At 40.2% G+C, this 20,830-nt stretch overlaps 1 protein-coding gene across 1 annotated transcript in view; it reads right to left on the reverse strand.

The window, feature by feature from the left end:
• The window catches only part of scgn (secretagogin, EF-hand calcium binding protein), a 59,250-nt gene that overhangs the window by 27,749 nt on the left and 10,671 nt on the right, over window positions 1-20,830 (reverse strand). Inside the window, exons 3-5 of the mRNA XM_043719098.2 lie at window positions 9,940-10,032; window positions 3,942-4,031; window positions 1,500-1,556 (exon numbers count right to left, since the gene is read on the reverse strand). Of these exons, the coding sequence (XP_043575033.2) occupies window positions 1,500-1,556; window positions 3,942-4,031; window positions 9,940-10,032 (240 nt within the window). The remainder of the gene's footprint in view (window positions 1-1,499; window positions 1,557-3,941; window positions 4,032-9,939; window positions 10,033-20,830) is intronic.

Here is a 20,830-nt window from a genome sequence, read left to right on the forward strand (position 1 = left end):
GTTTCGGGCACAGGCCATTCTTCAGGAATGAGACTGGTGTGCCAGGCATGCTGAGATAAAAGGAATGGGAGAGGGGATTTGGGGGAGGGGTGCTGGGAATACGATAAGTGGGAGGAGGTGAGGGTGAGGGTGATAGGCCAGAGAGGGGGTGGGGACGGAGAGGTCGGGAAGAAGATTGCAGGTCAAGAGGGTGGTGCTGAATCCGGGGGTTGGGACTGAGATAAGGTGGGGGGAGGGGAAATGAGGAAGCTGGAGAAATCTACATTCATCCCGTGTGGTTGGAGGGTTCCTAGGCGGAAGATGAGGCGCTCTTCCTCCAGGCATCGTGTGGTCAAGGTCTGGCAATGGAGGAGGCCAAGGACCTGCATGTCCTTGGCAGAGTGGGAGGGGGAGTTAAAGTGTTCAGCCACTGGATGGTTGGATTGGTTGGTGCGGGTGCGGGTAATGTGCCAGTGTTGGACTGGGGTGTACACAGTTAAAAAATCACACAACACCAGGTTATAGTCCAACCAGTGTATTTGGAAGCACTAGCTTTTGGAGCGCTGCTTCTTCATCAGGTGGTTGTGAATATAAGATTGTAAGACACAGAATTTATAGCAAACAGTGCAGTGCTCCTTCACGACTGTACTGAAGTGTGAAGCTAAATTTGGTGCACAAATCTCCAGTGTGGAGGCTTGAACCTATAACCTGCTCATTAAAACGAAAGTACCAACATGGAGGCACAGCTCAGGTTGAAGGGCTCTTTTCCTGTACATTTTGTGAATCACAGATTATCTAATGAGGGGACAGAGAGGAAGATGCTCCTACATGAATCAGGGTCACAGGGTGAGAGTATGAAAGCAGCATATACGCTGTTGGCAGGCGTGCTGGTTTTCTAGCACCATCCTACCCTAGGCCATTTTTCTGAAAGTGGGATGGCTGAAGAGCTACCACCCGCTAGAGGGATAAATAATTGAGTTGGGTTAATGGGACATTTAGGCCTATTGTCTGAGGCTGGCTGGAAGTTTCCAGTTGGCCTGTACATCCTCCAAGCTGTCAGAAACGAGGCTAGCCGCTGGAAGCCCCCCCCCCCCCCCCCCCTCTGACAGAGGGCCAATTAGTTAGCATCTCTGTTAGACCTTGATAAGACTCTGTCACCTGTTTGGCCATGGCTATAGCTAGAAATATCCTGGGGAGGATCTCCATCACCGTGTCAGCCTTGCTAGTGAGGCCATTTCTAATTTGAAGTGTTTAAAATAGACAGATAGGGCATTTCTCTCATGAACCAGACCTGAACAGCTAGTGCTTCCAAATAAACCTGTTGGACTATAACCGGGTGTTGTGTGATTTTTAACTTGAACCAGACCTGAACAACTTTCTATTGGCTATCCAGTTTAGAGAATCTGTCCTCTAGCCACTAACGAGCCAATTTGTGAAAAAATTGTTTCTAGTGGAGAATGTTACACATAACACGCTATCACTTGAATAACATTTGTGTTTCCTCTCAAGAGGTGACTTACTCGGAGTTCAGTGGCCGAAATATATCCACTGCTGTCTGCATCATATTTACGCCAGATCTGAAAAGGACAACAGGAATTAATTGTTTTGGACACTCCAGCACCAATCAGATTTATAATCTTACAATAGATGTACAAAGCAGGAGTCATGTATCATCCATTAAGCATTGACTTCCAATGTGATTATATCTTAATTCTTGGTCCAATTATTACTTCAACCACCAATGACTTCAAGTCTTATTATTAAATTTGACTGAAATCCACAAATTTCTCAAAATGTGTCCGAACAACTACTGATAATATGAAATTGTTTTGTTTTAATTTAGTAATTTGAGCCATGTAAAACAATTAGAACAACATAGTAAGTCTTCAGCGCTAAAAGGATTGAATCAACAGAAATTTGAATGAGACAACCTTGAATCAAGATTAGACAGATCACTCTGAAAACAATTTCAGTCAGTTTGGATCTTTTGCATTGAAATCAGAATCTGGATTCATTGACCTTGCACTTTTGATTTTTCCTGTACAACTTCGCGTACCGAAGTGTAGTTCATGCTAACTCATGGTGGTTTAAAAACAGACTTGTCATATAAAGCACCTTTCATGACCTCAGGAAATTCAAAATCCAACAAAGCATTCCTGTTGTCAGAATACAGAAAATAATGGCAGCCAGTTTGTGTTGAGCAAGTTCCATGGTGGCACAGTGGTTAGCACTGCTGCCTCACAGCGCCAGAAACCCGGGTTCAATTCCCGCCTCAGGCGACTGACTGTGTGGAGTTTGCACGTTCTCCCCGTGTCTGCGTGGGTTTCCTCCGGGTGCTCCGGTTTCCTCCCACAGTCCAAAGATGTGCAGGTCAGGTGAATTGGCCATTCTAAAATTGCCCGCAGTGTTAGGTAAGGGGTAAATGTAGGGGTATGGGTGGGTTGCGCTTCGGCGGGTCGGTGTGGACTTGTTGGGCCGAAGGGCCTGTTTCCACACTGTAAGTAATCTAATCTAATCTAATCTAAAAAGCACTGTCAAAATAGTCACGCTGTCTCAGGGATAAGCGTTGGTGAATGTCTTCCACTTCTCCCAGTACAGGTGCAAGCTGTTTTTTTGTTCATTAATGGGATGTGGACATCACTGGCAAAGGCAGAAGTGGGTGCCCATCCTTAACACTTCTAGAAAAGAGGATGATGGACCAACCACCTTCTTGAATCCCTTCCTGTCCTCTCCCTGCCAGGTATTCTCACAGGGCTGTTAGGTAGGGGGTTCTAGGACTTTGACCCAGTGACGAAGAAATAAAGATATACAGTATTTCTAATTCATGCTGCTGAACAACTTGCAGGGCTATTTGTAGGTGGTAGTGTTCATGTATACCTTAGGGGTGGAATTAGAACCAAACATGATTCTGACTTCACCAATGTAACACAAGTCCAGTTCCTGCAGGGCTTCCTGCATTTTGCTCATGTGCAGGATACCATGATTATTTGTTGTTTCTGACTGGCAAAAGTCATGTTGTGGATTAATGTAAGAGTAGCACTACAACAGACACAAGAATACACAAGTGCATCAATTGTTTGAATACAACCATCACAGACTCAAAATTCTAATGGTAGCATTTGATTTGACAAGTCATCAAAAACTCATTCCAAGACAGGTTAGATCAATAGAATTTTGAGACATTTTATGAGCAATTAACTCTAATCTTTTTACTAAAAAGCTGCAGTTAACAAATGTGGTTCAGTTTGGAGACACATTACTGTGACTGTTGCCCAGGGATTGCTCCTCAAACTTCTACACTGCACTATCTTTAATAAAGTGTTTCATGTACAGGCAGCCTGCAGATAATGTGCAAGATTTTAGATGGTAGGGGAGTGCAATTACATACAAAAAGACTATGCTAGGGGAGGGGGCTATAGCAGTTAACTTCGATAAATATGGTATCAAGCATTTTCAGTGGATCAACACAAAGTACATTTATAATTTATAAGGCACAATACTGAAATGGATCAATTGAGAAAAAGGTTTCGGTGTTTTTATGCACAGATCATTGAAGCTTCATGTCCAAAATAGAGAAACATTAGGTGGGATATATGAATAGATTCATAAAATATAAATCAAAGCATACCATTTTGTAGCTGATCAGACCACATGTAGAGTATTGTGTCTAGCTCTGATACACCCATGTGATGGTGTTTTAGTGACCTTAGAAAGTGTTCAGAAGGGAGCAATGTGAATGCTTCATAGCACAAAGAACTAACTTTTATACTAACTATGGCCCTGAGGTGAGCCCATTCAAAAGAAAATCAGTCTCTACTCTCATGTAATAAATAAGTGAAGAGTGTTACCGCATTTGTTATCTCAATGCCTGAATAAATTATGTATACAAGTTTTATCCCACAGTTTACTATGGGCTATGTATAAATCAGCCTCCGTTTCTAACCCAGAGGCTGGTTACCTACCCGCATGAAATCCACACTATTGTCCAATGGAGTCTCACGGCGGAATAGCAGAAGAAAGTTTTCATCTTCAGGCAGGATCATATTTGCCAACTGCAGATTTAAAAGATTAAATGTCAGATCACAGAATCTTGATATATTTTTATTAAAAAAAGAATCTATAAATTGAGTTCTGTGCTTGTGTTCGAAGATCAGTTTTACGTCATTTAATATTTAACATTGGTAAACATCACGACTAACCTCACAAAAATAGCTCAAAGAGTTTTTGTATTGAGCATAGGCCTGATGGGCTAAGTGCTTCTTTCGATGCTCTATTGTCCTGATTAACACCAAACATGTAGCCTTAGAGTTAATATGGATGAGAATAGTCTGAATGTTTGGGTGCTCTTTAGTACAGGTCCTGGCTGTTAGGTTGATGGCAATCATCTCCATCAATTAAAAATATTGACCATTGAGTGCAAATGGTAGCACTGACTTGTGCATTTATGACATAATTTTACATTTGTAAGGCCAATAACAAGGAATTCACAACAGCAGAGCTTGCATGCCAAAATTAATCTGCATTCTTATGAGCATTTTACATTTTCCCAGCAGCAGTGTTGAGAAGTTGTTTAGTTCAGTTTTAGCTTAATTGCAGCTTGACCCCAAAGTGAGCTGCTTCTTTAAGAACACAGCAAAGTAGAGTGGTACCAATTGCATTTAAACTGAGGATTAATTCACACACAATCTATTTACCTGCTCCTGTACCTGTTCTTTTCTCTGATCTTTTAAATCTTGCTGCTAAAATTATGGCTTAATTAATTATTATGCAGTTAACATTTTTTTTTCCCTGACGTTTGTTCTTCTGATAGACTTTCACTAGATTTCTTTGAACTTACTTATTTTGAGCAGAAATAAACTGAGGACTTTCCCAATCTGTAGCCCTGGTTTAAATTTCTTTTCTGTCCTTTTCACTGTTCCTTGCTGTAGCATCCTCTTGTGAGTTGATTGTCAATGGCGGCTACACTCATTCTGAGGGGTGAGAACTTTCTTTTGTACTCTTTGCCTTTCCTTTCTCGTCTTTGTACATTATTTTGTAATTTTTCCCCTAGGGATATCTAACTTTACCTTTGTGTACCTTCAGTTGTTCCCCATAGAGAGCACATTCACCAAGGGTTCTGTATTTTCTAAATGTGATGGACTTTTCTCGCTTTTCCTCATCACAACTCATGGGTCCCAGCATTTCCGACTAGTTTCCAAATGAAGTTTTGTCTTTGAAGAGCTGAGCTTGCATTTCAGCAGCTAACTGACTGTACCTTTTTAAAGCAGCAATGCTCTTAAATTGTTAGAGTGATTTGCATGCTTTTTTTCTTCTAGATTTTTCTTTTTGTGATGGGTGTCAGGTCCATATTGCTGCAACTATATAGTATTTTCCCCAATAGCCACCTTTGGTACTGTGTGGCATTTGCTACCTCTACCAGTATGTGGTATTGGGTCAGGGTTGCTTGAGATAGTTCACTGCCTTTGTTGTTGCTTTGTCTTGGACCTATTCAGGGATTTGTGGTAGAAAGACTATTAAATATCTACACATCAGGCACTGCTGTTAGATAAACGGAAGGTTTATTGCATGATAGAAGTAAATACACCTATTTCTGGTCAGGCATAATTATTAGGAGCTTAGGGAGTCAGAACTGACCAATCTGCTCCTTCTGAAATCTATAGCAGAACCGCTTGTCTCCACCCATTAAATGTGTCTGATGTCAATGGAGTAGAGGAGCCAGTGTAACATGAACGTGAACGTGAACCCTGTTAAGAATCATCACCTTATACATCAGTATAAGGAGATACAGAATGGGAAACAGTTGGATAGAAATTTTGCTTTGCATTGGATTAAGGCTCAATAATCAAATCTTTCATTGCCTCTATCTCTAATCACGATATTTTCCACGTATAGTTTGACTTCTGTTTAGTGTTTGCATTAAGAAAGCAAACTCAAGCTCTGCCTTCGCCTTTGACAAAACATCTGAGTGAACTTCAAAAAATGCTTTCTTACCATTCAAACCAAATCAAAATGATGACCTAAACTGAATTAATGTTAAATCCAAGCCTCCACAAGTTGGCAGTATATAATGTTATGATGGGACTGAAGGTTATGTATGCTGGGAATGTGTAAGCGAGCACTTCTGCCTATTTTGTCACATGACAGCATCAGCTGGTCACCCAAGGGGTCACCTTCATAATTAAGAGCTGAAGAGTGGGGAATTGGTTGAGAAAAGTCGACATGTGCTGTTGCTGACTACCAGCCATGAATTTCAATCAAAAGTCTTTGCCAAAAATGAAAAAATTCAGTGCAATATTTCAGGTTGTGAACTAAGTATTTCCAGCACTTACTGCTTTTTTTCCAAAAAGTAGTGGCATAGGTTAGGATGGCCACATAAAAGGCAAACCAAGTCTCAGGAACTATTTCTAGCAGGATAGAAGTGAACAATGGAGGAGCTATGCTAAATGCATCCCAAATCTTGGATAGACCACACTTCAAGCACTGTGTAATGTTTTGGTCTCTAGATTATAAGACAATATTAAGACACTGAGGGGATGTATTGAAGATTTACAAGGATGAAATAAACGTGTAATGTTATACTTAAGAAAGTAAGATGAACTACCTCAGTCTCATTTCTCTTGAAAAGAGAAAATTGAAGAGTGTCCTAATAAAGGTCTTTAAAATTATGAAAGGTTTCAATAACACACTCACAAAGTTAGTGTATTTCCATTTGTGAAGAGGAATACAACTAGAGATCATCAATATTAGATGGTCACCAAGAAATAAAAATTTGTAAACATTCAGAAGTATTTACCCAGATGTCTAGTATCTACACTGTACGTTCTAGTTTTCCCAACTGGATCCTGCCAAAACTCAGGAGATTGATAAGATATTGGGCAGTTGACATGGAACTGATTTAAGTCAAATGTCACTATGGTCTCTCCAAATTAAAGGGGTTTGCTGGGAGCATTTAAGGAAATACATTATATCGGAGAAAGAGTGTAGTTTGTGAAAATTTCAGAGCAGGAGTATAAGGTTAGACATTCTGCATTTTTTATTTAAAAACTGTGAATGTCTTAGATCCTATATGCAAGGGCCCATGATTACTCCTCTTCCTTTACATAACTGTGGACACAATGAAGTTTTTTTTACATATCAATTATGGACTGCTTAACTAAATAAATGTTGACAACATATTTCAATCAGAACTAAATATTCAACTCCATTTGGATGATAAGTTTCTATAACATGACAGCCCTGTTAGCCTTTAAAGTGAAAGGACACAGATTTAAATAACATCCAGAGAGGTGATGGTCAACATTGCATTTGTGCGGCCACTTCAAGGTTGCATGGACAGCAATCAGTGTCAGTAAGCCAATTATAGTATTGATTTCCAGTTCCAGACGTTGATAGAAAGGCTCATACAGTTGGAAAGAAATTCGACGGGAACTCTGGCAGCGGCACTGGCACTGGGCTCGTAATCCAGAGATCCAACCTCGTACTCTGGGGATATGAGTTCAAATCCACTCATGAGAGAATTAAAATGAATTAATAAATCTGGAAATAATATCTAGTTTTATAGTGATCATAAAACCTTTGCCAAGTGGTGTCAACAAAAATCTCATTCATTAATAAAAACCAAAAGAACTGCAGGGGCTGGAAATCAGAAACAAAAACAAAAATTGCTGGAAAAGCTCAGCAGGTCTGACAATATCTGTGGAGAGAAATCAGAGTTAACATTTTGGATCCAGTGACCTTTCCTCAGAAATGACGGTAGCTAGGAAAATGTCGGTTTTCATGCAGAAGATATGGTGGGGATCAGAGGGTAAGGAGTAAACAGTAGGTAATGATAGAGCAAAGAGAGACAAGAACAAAGACATGAATAACAATCAGGCTAGGAGAGTGAGTAATTATTATTGGGGGTTGTTAACAATATGATGTGCGTAATAGCAGACGATGAGATGACGAGACCTGGTGTGTGGAGTTAGGGATTTAGAGAAAAGGACATGGGGCAGCTCAAGCCCTAAAGTTGTATCCTGAAGGCTGTAAAGTTCCTGAGTGGAAAATGAGGTGCTGTTCTTCCATCTTGTACTGAGCTTCACTGAGTGAGCATTGTAGCAAGCCTGAGACAGAGATGCTGGCCAGGGAACAGGTGATTGTGTTGAAGTGGCGAGCAACTGGAAGGTTAGGATTGTTTTTGTGGACAGAACGTGGGTATTCTGCGAAGTACTCGGAATGTACGTGTTCTACGAAAGAGTCACCACTTCTACACTTCATTTCCTTAATGATGAGGAGACCCCATTGTGAGCAGTGAATGTATTCAATGTTCACTGTTGTCTGCCAGAGTCACCTTATCAGCCCACACTTGACTCCAGACCTAAAGCAATGTGTTTTACTCTTAAGTATCCTCTGAAATGGCCTAGCAAACCACTCAGTTGTATCTAACTGCTGCAAAATCTGATTTAAAAAAATGAAATCAAAATAAATCATCTAGCATTGACCAAAGTACCAAATGTGATCACAGCACAGACAGCCCTGTTGACCCTATAAAATCCTCTGTGCCAAAGTTGAAAGACCTGTCCCACAGCATTAATGCAACACTCTGACACAGTCATTCTCACAAAATCATACCTTACAAAGACTACCACCATTACTGAGTATGTCCTATACCACAAAACAGATCCACCTGAGAATGCTGTCGGAAAGGGATTGCCCTTGGGAGTCCTCAACACTGACTCTGGACCCACTGAAGTTGTGGCATTACATTAAACATGGGCAAGTAAACCTCCTATGACTTACCACCTAGTGACCCCCTTCAGCTGATTAAATGGTGCACTTTCATGTTGAACACCCCATTGAGGGTGGTGAGAGCACTAAACGTACTCTAGTTTGGGAGATTTTAATGTCCATTACAGAATGTGGCTTGATAACATTACCACTGACTAAAGAGAGCAAGGACTAAAGGACATAGGTTGTGGTTTGGGCTTTTGGCTGTTAATGAGGAAATCTAAAAGGGAAAAATGTATTTGAGCTTGTCCTCATCAAACTATCTGTAGTAGATGCATCTGTCCATGACAGTATTGGTAAGTGCAGCCACTGCAAAGTCCTTTGTAGCTGAAGTCCTGCCTTCACAATGGGCATTACCTCTATTGAGTTGAGTGGCACTGCACTGTGCTAAATTGAGAGATTTTGAAAAGATCTAGCAACTCAAGAATGGGGCATCCATAAGGCACTTAGGCCACTTGTATCAGCAGAATTGTATTCTACCACACTCTGAATTGATATAATTTACACATTCAAGATTAATATATAAACCACTGAAGGGGAATTTGAGTGCTTTATTCATGTTAATCTAGTTCCCTCATACTATCAAGTAATTCCTCAACAAATTCTTTACGCTGTCATGAACATTATTCAAGTCATATAAAACATACTCAAATAGTACAGCAAAGCCAAACAGCATGGAAATTTCTCAGGTTTTCTTACCGTGATTTAATTTTCTAAAATGGCTGACGATAGTGAAACGGGTTTTAAGGAACAGAAGAACATATATAAGGCATTCAGTCTCTCAAGCCCATTCCATTAATCAGTGACTCTATTTACCAGCTTTGGATCAAAATCCTATTGAATTCTTGACCTGAAAAATCTGAATTTTGAAACATTGAATTAACCAAGCCTCGACAGCCTTGTGAGTGAGAACACACCAGATTCCTATGACTTTATTGGTGAAAATATGCTTCCTGGTGCTAGCCCTCTCTGGCTTCGCTCCAGTTTTAAGGTTCTGCCTCTGTGCTATCCTCACCACAGGAGGAAATAGTTTCTTACTATTTATTCTACCAGCTGCTTTAAACAACCTAAAAATCAAAAGCAAATCATCCCATTATGATCTGTATTCAATGAAATACAAACCAAGTCCTTATAACTTATCTGCATGACTTGCACTGAACAGACACTGAGCTGGAGTTAGTAACATGTGATTACCTCCTGGATTTGCAGCTTTCCATCCGCAGTGACATCGTAAGCTGACATAAATCGCTCTTTCATTTTCTGGACCTTCCCGGCACTCAGGTCATCCTGTGAAAGTCAAGGTTTGATTGATACGTATTAGAATCCAATTGACATCCAGCCCAATCATGCAAGGTTTGCCAACTGGCCGATAACTCAATGAAGATTCTGGAGATATCACACAACTTTTCTCACCCCCACCACCATGCATTTCAATGTCAGCATGTCTAATTCTTCAAATTACCATTTATGGCAACACATTAACATCAGATCCCTTTACATTGATGGAATTATTTAGTTAAAAATCACACAACACCAGGTTATAGTCCAGCAGGCCTATTTGGAAACACTAGCTTTCGGAGCGCTGCTTCTTCATCAGGTGATTGTGGAGAATAAGATTTCAAGACAGAATTTATAGCAAATAGAATTAATTAGTTTGCAATATGTCACAATTAAAGTGTCAGTCATGACTGGAATTACTTTTAATTTTGCCACAAACTGGACAGCAGTTTCATTGCCTTGTGGTCATACAAGTGTGTAGGTATCTGATAAAAATGTGATACTTAAAGTATCTCAGGTCAGTCTATTGTCCTTCTCCAGCACTGGAATGATTGAGAGACTGTCGTCAGTCTCCTACTGAGTCTAGATATAACTACTGATTTTTCGGCTTCAGTCTGTCCTGCCCATGGAGTCACACCCAGCTGTGTACACGAAACTTACTATGTTAATGTCTCACATTGTGCTTGTCTGCAGTTATCTCAGAATATACTTCCAGTTTGACCAAGGTTCCTTGCTATTGAAACTGTGTGGTGGTTGACATGCAATGACTGCTCCACATGAAATTAAAACCATGAACAATTAAGCACCACTCATCAAGATTCAGTTTGGAATCTGGGATGTCAACATGCTCATGGATAGTCCAAACTGTGACGAGTCTGAGCACTACACAATAGTCATTACTTGGAAATCCCTAACACTGATGTTGCCATCTTGAACGAGACAAAATGTTCAAGAGAAGACCAATGAATAGGGCAGATGGCATCCAATTTCCAGTTGGGTTTTCCAAAGGAGAATTATACCTCCATGGGGTGAGCTTCAACATCAAAAATCAATTTGTCTGGGACCTCAACAGCTTTCCCTGTGGGAGAAACAATGCTTTGTGACTGCCCAGTTCACCTTAATGAGGAATCAACTAGGAGAGAGTGAGGTCTGCAGGTGTTGGAGATCAGAGTCGAGAGTGTGATGCTGGAAAAGCACAGCAGGTCAAGGGGCATCCGAGGAGCAGGAGAATCGACGTTTCAGGCATAAGCCCGAAACCTCGATTCTCCTGCTCCTCAGATGCTGCCTGGCCTGCTGTGCTTTTCCTGCACCACACTCTCAACTAATGAGGAATCAGCATGTCACTGTCATTACTGCATGTGTTGCTACACTTGAAGCAACCGATGACATCAAGGAGGCATTCTACACTGAACTTGAGTAATCTTTGGTTCTGGTCCCAGTAGGGGACAAACTGATCCTCCTTGGAGATTTCAATGTAAACTCGAACAGAACCCTGATTGGCATGGAAGGATAGGGAATGCCACCTCTAATGGAGTCCTCCTCCTAACAAAATATCTAGAACATAACTTGCGAGGTGCTGCATTTTGGGAAAGCAAAGCTTAGCAGGACTTATACACTTAATGGTAAGGTCCTGGGGAGTGTTGCTGAACAAAGAGACCTTGGAGTGCAGGTTCATAGCTCCTTGAAAGTGGAGTCGCAGGTAGATAGGATAGTGAAGAAGGCATTTGGTATGCTTTCCTTTATTGGTCATGGTATTGAGTACAGGGGTTGGGAGGTCATGTTGCGGCTGTACATGACATTGGTTAGGCCTCTGTTGGAATATTACGTGCAATTCTGGTCTCCTTCCTATCGGAAAGATGTTGTGAAACTTGAAAGGGTTCAGAAAAGATTTACAAGGATGTTGCCAGGGTTGGAGGATCTGAACTACAGGGAGACACTGAACAAGCTGGGGCTGTTTTCTCTGGAGCGTCGGAGGCTGAGGGGTGACCGTATAGAGGTTTACAAAATGATGAGGGGCTTGGATAGGATAAATAGACAAAGTCTTCTCCCTGGGGTCGGGGAGTCCAGAGCCAGAGGGCATAGGTTTATGGTGAGAGAGGAAAGATATAAAAGAGAGTATATGAATAGAAAGGGTTTGGAGGGATATGGGCTGGGTGCTGGCAGGTTCAGGTGGGATATCTGGTCGGCATGGATGGGTTGTACTGAAGGGTCTGTTTCCATGCTGTACATCTCTATGTCTCTATAACAACTGTTCCACGAATGAGCCAAACACAAGATCCTATGGCAACACCCACTGTTAAACATTGGCACTTGCTCAACCTCATCTGGCATGGGATTACAAGGAGATATATTTAACTGTGCTACATTAGGTGCTGATGTAACCTTGTCTAATCTACCATCTCCATCAGCCTGTCCATAAATAAAGAAAACAACAAAATCAATGCTACAAAAAAAATTAACATTAAAGCTTCCAAAGGGGCACTTGACTGTCAGTACTCCATTGCAAAACTCTCAACTGTTAGTCATCAGGAGCTACAGTACAACCTCCATCACAAAAAACATTGGCAGAAACTTCAGTACTCTCTTTACCAGGAAAGATTTGACTGATTTGCCAAAAAGGACCAAGTGATACAGGACATATCAAATATAAGTGTAAAGTTATCACAAACTGGAAACTTTACAATAGTCAAGATAGAAGGAACAATCCTATAAGCAGCTGACGACAGTAGATACAACATAAATGTCATGGCATAAAGAACAAATGATAAGTAGAAAGACCACAAGAAATCCAACTCTTTGCAAATACTGAAGAAATATATGTATAGTTTCTTCTGTCAAGGTGATCCATAGGCCAAGTATTCAAGTGCCCATTCCACTGAAAGCCTAATCATGGAGGAAAACACAACATAGAGATAGTGATTGCTTGCTAGACAGAACATTTTGAAGAACTCATCAGCTAAGACTCTGGCTTCCACTTGGACACCATCAACTTCATTGTGAAATACCTTTCCCTGTTCACTTTGAATACCCTATTATGGAAGTTGAAAACATATTCATGATTTGAAGATGCCAGTGTTGGACTGGGATGTACAAAGTTACAAATCACACAACACCAGGTTACAGTCCAACAGGTTTAATTGGAAGCACCAGCTTTTGAAGCATTGCTCCATCATCAGGTAGTTGCAATAGTCAAAAGTTTACAGGGTCTTTTGGGGGGAGATGGAACTTCTGCTAAAATTCTGAAACATGGTGAAGCTACACTCCTGCCATAGCTGCACATCTCCTCATGTTCCTCACCTGGGAAGAGGAAAGTAGACAGGATGCTGTCGGGGATAATGTGATCATGATTATGTTAAAGTAAAACCATATGTGGTGGGGCAGAAGTAGAAGCAAATTATTCAGAGGTGTGGAGATAATCTACAGAACAGATGGGAAATGGCTTAACTCTGGGCAGTCTTCAATCAAAACTAAAACCACTTCAACCTAAGTCGTTGTGTTTCAAAATGCAGAGGATGACAGTGTGCAGGTTCACCCAGAAACTGAGCTCCACAGAAAGGTTGACGTTTTCTCTGAAGGAAGTGAGAGACAGGCCATTCACTAAATACCTAGAAAATTAAGCTCCCCTTCCAAATACCTCTCTCAGTTGATCACCTACCCACATGGAGCAAGATGAACACTGAAATCTTGTACAAATTCACATTTCTGGGGAATTTCTCCTTGATGAAGGCAGACAGAGACAACAAAACTCACCAGCGCATGAAGTGTGCCAGTTTACAGTTTAGCTGGGTGAGAAAGAGAGTACTTTAGGATAAGAATTTCAAACCCAATACTAAAATCACTGTTTAAAGGGCACAAGAGATCCAAACGCCCTGATATGCGTTAGAGACTTGGAAAACTTGCATCACTGGAGAAGCACCATTAGCAGTCCCTTCACAGAAAGTTGCAAATTCACTTAGAAGAAAGCTGCTCCAACAGCTGCTTCCTTACTGAATCTAACACGCCAAATATTGAGGTAAGAATCACACAAAATCAGCTTCCATGGTCATTTGTGGACCTGTCACCAGGCTCCTGAAGGAACTGTTCTACTCCAGGCTCAGCCATGACGGGAGACTCCCAGAAGGACAGTGCAGCTGCTTCAGGAATGCTTTACAGATAAACCATCCCCATCAACTGATGAGAGTTCCTGACTTGTGGACACCAAAATGGAGAAGGTTCATTTGAAAGGAACCAAAGATATCTTCAATGGGAGCAGAGTTGAGGTGTCAGAGACAGTGCACAATTGTTCAATACCTTATCTGCCCATTCTTCAGGTACCAATTACCCTGCAGAGAGTCTACAAGTCAGCATCAGAATTAGCACTAACCTCAGAACCCATTGAATTGGAGTGGAAACAAATCAACTTCAATTCCAAAAGAGAATGAGAAGGGTTAACTAAACACCACAATACATGAAAGTGTGCCTATGGTTGGAGTTGTATGCATTGCACACTTCCTCCCCAGGTCAGCATATGTAGGTGAGTATAAAATTGGAGACCATGACAACAGCACCTTGGCCATGAGCTGTCCGCCTCTCTCCAGGTCAAGAGGAAAAGCTACCAGTAAAAACTTCACCAGGATTTATCCTCTCTGGGAATATTGCACAATTTCATCTCCACTGTCCTCTGCCCTGTTGCAGGCCTAAGCCTTAATTCTCACTCTCTTTCTGAGTCTCTGCATTTGCTTCAAATCCGTTACACATCACTAACTGAGTAAAGGTTAGCAAACTGAAATGTTAATGTCACCTTTTCTCCTCCCTGCATATACAGGGTGAGGGAGTGGTATCGTAGTAATGTCACTAGGTTAGCAATCTAGAGAGTTTGGGTCAAATTCCACCATGGCAGATGGTGAAATCTGAATTAATTTTTAAAAATCTAGAATAAAAACTTATCATGAAAACCCACCTGCTTAAGTCCTGCAGGCAGGGGAATCTGCTGTCCTTACCTGGTCTTGCCTATACATGACTTGCAGTTCAACTACCACCTGAGCATTAAATACATATACATATATTTACATGTGTATGTTAGTTCAACATAAATCCTTTAGTTTATGAGTTAATGCTTTTACCTAAAATTGCATGATACTCAAGGTATAATGAATGAATATTATTGTCGATAAATAGGACAATTATTGAGCAATTTTACAACTTTGCACTCCTGGAAGGGCATTATTCTACATTACCAACTTTCTAACACAAATGCTCCTCTGGAGACACTTCGTACTAGAGGGTAAACCCAGAAAGTTTAACATTCAGGATCTGCATCTTTCCATGCATATGCCATGAGGCTATACAGCAGCTATGTATTTTATTCACTAGAATTTGAGGAACTGTATTATTTTCAGCAGCATTAGAGTAACAGATTTGGTCCTAATTCTGATAGAGTTAAAATGAAATCTGCTTCATAACTAAAATTATAGCACATTCATGAATCCTTGGTTCCAAGTCATGCAGAGAACTATGTAAATCTCTCTCTGCAAACAATGTGACCCACTAGGTCACCATAACCTTTATGCACATGAGTGTAATCTAGCCACCAGCTACAGCCTGACCACTTGAATGGCTGTACTACATTAACAAGCACAATATCCTTCCCTTAAGGACACTCATGAATCAGTAGGCTTTTTATAACTGTCTGATAGATTTATAATGACTTTCAATTTAGCCTTTCCTGCATCAAATTTTATTTATTCATTCATCCTTTGTACTGAAGACAACAGCCAGGCCATCATCTGATATTTTGACAGGAGTTCTTTGGTGACTGATGAAGCCCATGTTTTGTTTGAAGCTAGCATTCACAAACAATAAATTACAGAAGAATGTCATTTATTGGGGAATATTTTGTCTCATTTGGTCAATGAGCGATCTCATAGCAAGACCACTCTCTACACCAAACATGTACACTTGCACTTTCCAGCAGGCAACAGTAGCTGAAGAGTAATTGAAGACTTTGTAAGCTCTCCATAGCTGCGGAAGACTGAGGCCAACTGAAATTATTGTCTTGCCATTTTGATCCTGATCAGCACAGGATTTTACTGAGTCCTTGTATGACTTTGAACCAGGGATACATATATCATAATTTCAGTTATGAAGCAGATTGCATTTTAACTCCAAGCTTGATACTCTAATGGTCCTGAAAATAAGAGTTTCTCAACTGACTGTCTCGTTGGACAGTGATTTTTCCAGTTGAGCCACCAGTGTAAACCTGCAGTAGTGTATTTGTTAAGGATGCTACGTGAAGGATTCCATTGCTATAAACCAGGAGAGTAACTTCACAGTTGTCCAAAACGTAACTACTTTTGTAAATCTACTTTGACTTTATTGATACTCTGTTTTGTTTTTGTAATATTTCTGCTTTTGGTAACTTTGCCTTTATGATCACATGAATCTCTCCATGATGGGAACAATTTGCTCTGGGTCAGCTGTGAAAAAAGCATGAAATTGTCACAGCCACTTTGTTTACTTAATGTTACACACTATTCATATTCATAAGCATAAAACAAGCACATCTACAGAAAAGCACCATGCACTTCCATATCTTAAACAAAAGTCCCAATTCCTCTCTCCCCCACACCAAAGAAATACAAGCTTGAATTGTGCCTACAAGCATAGGCACTGAGTCACATCACTAATGGAAGTTGAAATGTTAATGGGACTGTTTTTCTCTGCATAGATGCAGAATGGGATGATGGTGTAGTTGTAATGCCACTCAATTAGTAATCCAGAACCGCAAATCGATGTTCTATGAAATCCCATTGTGGTAGATAGTAACATCTATTTCCAATAACTGGCTTGACTATTACTGAAAGGCAGCATGGTTTATGTAAAATGGCAACTAACGTAAAATTTTTAATTTGTAGTATTAGTCTAAGTTTCAATCTTCAAGTGGCCAAAGGAGGAATAAAAGAAATCTGTTCTATCGTTTCATGCCAGGAATGAAAATGCTGTACCAATAAAGGATGGATAATAAATGCTGATCCAGCTAGTGGCACACGTGAACACTGAAAAAGAGTTGCAAGGGTCACAATTCTCTATGACAACAGCTATCAGGCTTCTCTGAAAGTATCGCTTGTCACTTGGTTATCTTACCATAAGAACAGTAAAAGGTCCATAAAATCTAACAACACTAACATTGTCAAAAACACTATCTACAGCAACAGAAGCAAGGTACTGAACAACGAATAAATCCCAAAAATAGATGCAACTGCAGAAACACTATAACAATAATTGAATAATGATAAACTGGACAAAGGATTTGTAGCTGTGTGGCAGTATTTTACATTTGTAACAGCAAATACAATCATTTTCTGTTGGAATTAGGGTCAAATCTGTTATTTTAATGCTTTTGGAAATAAAATTAGCTCCTCAAATTCTTCTGAATAAAATACATAGCTGCTTTACAGCTCTTGGCATATGCATGGAAAAATGCAGATCCTGAATGTTAAACTTTTTTGGATTTACACTTCTGCTACTACGTTTTGCCAGCAGACAGCGTTTTAGAAACTTGGGTTTATACGTTCATACCATTCCTGGAGTACAAAGTTGTAAAAGTCCTCGATAACCTATCTATCCATTTTATCAACAACAATACTCAGGAGATATAAAGAAATCTGGAATTGGCTTCCCCAAAATCGTGGAGACATTGAGGCATTTCTCAAGACAGAGATGCTCAGGGGCAGGGATCAAAGTTAGTTAAATGCATTCATTTTTCCATTGCTAAATAGCATCAAAGATGAAATGGCCCAGTTATAATCCCTACAGTGTGAAAACAGGTCATTCAGCTCATTGAGTCCACACTGACCCTCCGAAAAGCATCCTACCCAGACCCTACCCCCACCCCATCCTATTCCTGTAACCCTGCATTTCCCATAGCTAATCCATCTAACCTGCACATCGCTTGATACAATGGGCAATTTAGCATAGTCAATCCACCTGACCTGCACATCTTTGGATCATGGAAGGAAGTCAGAGCACCTGGCAGAAACCCACACAGACAGTCACCTGAGGGTAGAATTGAACTTGGATCTCTGACTCTGTGAGGTAGCAGTGTGGACCATTGAGCCACCTTGCCACCCTTGTTCAATGTGCTTATAATAACACACACATAATCATATGCTTGATATATGCAAATACACACATTTAAAATTAAACAGTGAAGTAGGTGCACTTAAAAGGACTAAAACGTCAGCAGAGATGGCACAATAGAAATATATGAGCATATAAATTAGGAACAGGAGTAGGAGATAGTAGACATGAGTCTGTGCTGAGTCATCTGATCAGAATGAAGGTTTCAATATAAACATTGCAGTCGGGCTCAATAATCCTCAGCTAGGGAGAAGGTACAAGTTCTTCAAATTCTCTTTAGTTGCTGTTGCCTGTTGGAGAGTGCAAGTGTATATGTCTGGTGTACAGAGTGAGTTTACCAGGAGATCTCCCATTGACCAACCAAGACAAAATATCCCCTGACTGATTAGTCTCCTCATCACCATGGTTAATTTGATTACTCCACATTTCCATTTACACCCAATAGCCAATCATCAATTAGATTACTGGTAAGCAAAAACTTTGCATACAGCGCCCTTTGAGAAGGACAGTCCTAAAGACACATAACCCTCTGCACAATAAATAATTCTTATCTCTTTTTTTGTCTTAAATGCTTATTTTTAAAACATTGATTCCTCATTTTAGGATCTGCCACAGGAGGAAATATCCTTTCTACATCCACCTGTCAAGTCCCCTCAGGATCCACCTACCCCAGATATTTGTCTTGTAAACCTTCTGTGAATTTCTTCCAATGCATTTGTATCATTCAATAAAATAAGCAATGAAATACTATGGTACTCCAGATGCAGTCTCCCCAGTGCCCTGTATAATGATATAACCTCCCTACTTTTGATTTCCCTCATTTTAACCAATAACTTTGTTAGCTCTCCTGATTAGGTTCTCTATCTGCATACTTTACCTTTTGAGATTCATGTACTAGATCACATAGAAACATAGAAACATAGAAACATAAAAACATAGAAAAATACAGCCCTTTGGCCCTCGATGTTGCGCCGATCCAAGCCCACCTAACCTACACTAGCCCACTATCCTCCATATGCCTATCCAATGCCCATTTAAATGCCCATAAAGAGGGAGAGTCCACCACTGCTACTGGCAGGGCATTCCATGAACTCACGACTCGCTGAGTAAAGAATGTACCCCTAACATCTGCCCTATACCTACCACCCTTAATTTAAAGCTATGCCCCCTCGTAATAGCTGACTCCATACGTGGAAAAAGGTTCTCATGGTCAACCCTATCTAAACCCCTAATCATCATGTACATCTCTATCAAGTCACCCCTAAACCTTCTTTTCTCCAATGAAAACAGCCCCAAGTGCCTCAACCTTTCCTCATACGATCTTCCTACCATACCAGGCAACATCCTGGTAAACCTCCTCTGCACCCATAAATTCTTCGCATAGATTTCTCTAGATCTCAAAACTCTGTACTCTTTCAACATGTGGTCAAAATGTTTACTTTTAGTTTTCCTACCAAAATGAACAATTTCACATTTTTATACATGATTCTGTTTGTCAGAGCTTTTCCCATTCACTTAACTATCTATATCATTTGTAGCCTCCTTGTGTCCTCTTCACAACTTATTTTCTTACCTACTTTTGTGTCATCAGTAAATTTAGCTACCATGCCTTTGGTCCCTTCACTCAATTCTTTTATATTATTGTTAAAGATTGAGACCCAGCACCTATTCTCTTGGTACATCATTCATTACATCTTGCCAACCAGAAACTGATGCATTTATGGCTATTATTTCCTGTCAGCCAGTCAATCTTCTAACCATATCAATATGTACTTCATGTGCTGTGAGCTTTTATTTTCCATAATAATCTTTGATGTGGCATCTATCCAGATGTCTATTGAAAACTTCATTACAGTACATCCATTGGTCTCCTTTCTCCACAATATATCTTAATTCTTCAACAAACTCTGATAAATTGCTTATTAATCATTTAAAATGATCAATTTATTGGCTGGAATTGTTTTTACTTTGAAATTCTTGCTTACTGTTGTCTCAAACCTTCACTTTCTTAAGTTTAATCACTGGCCCTCGAGTTAGAGAATGATTGAAATATGCCAGTCCCCTCCCATCCCATCCATGAAAGTTGAACAAACCTAACATAACATACTGACAAATTAACTTTAATGTTAGCTAATGTCCAATACTGCATACACTTGCAACAGCAGGTTTCAGGATAATTGAATTGGAATTTGAAGTCATATTATGTCTTACTCATGATGCTTGTCAAATCAAATTAAGTGCTCATTTCTCTTGAAGCATAGCCTCTTGCTGCATTGACTCTTGTTGTCCATAGATATCAACAGTTCTAGCACCTTGATTATGGCAGCGGGGATACTGCTCTGTTGGAAAGTAATTTTGATTAATTTGATTTCTAAATACCAAGTTACATGTAACATTTTAAAATTGATTCGCAGGATGTGGGTAACACTCGCTATTTATTGCCCATCCATAACTGTCCTTGAAAATCATAGAATCCCTACAGTGTGAAAACAGGCCCTTCGGCCCAACAGGTCCACACTGACCCTCCAAAGAGTATCCCAACCAAACCCATTTCCCATTACTCTACATTGACGCCTAACTAATGTATCTAACCTACACATCCCTGAACACTATGGGCAATTTAGCATGGCCAATTCACCTAACCTGCACAAGGTGGTAATGAGTCGCCTTCTTGAACTGCTATGGTTCA

The sequence above is a fragment of the Chiloscyllium plagiosum genome, unplaced genomic scaffold (genome assembly GCF_037043375.1).
Source record: "Chiloscyllium plagiosum isolate Xiang-an unplaced genomic scaffold, Cpla_swu_hap1 HiC_scaffold_34, whole genome shotgun sequence".
In the NCBI taxonomy this organism is placed as follows: Eukaryota; Metazoa; Chordata; class Chondrichthyes; order Orectolobiformes; family Hemiscylliidae; genus Chiloscyllium; species Chiloscyllium plagiosum.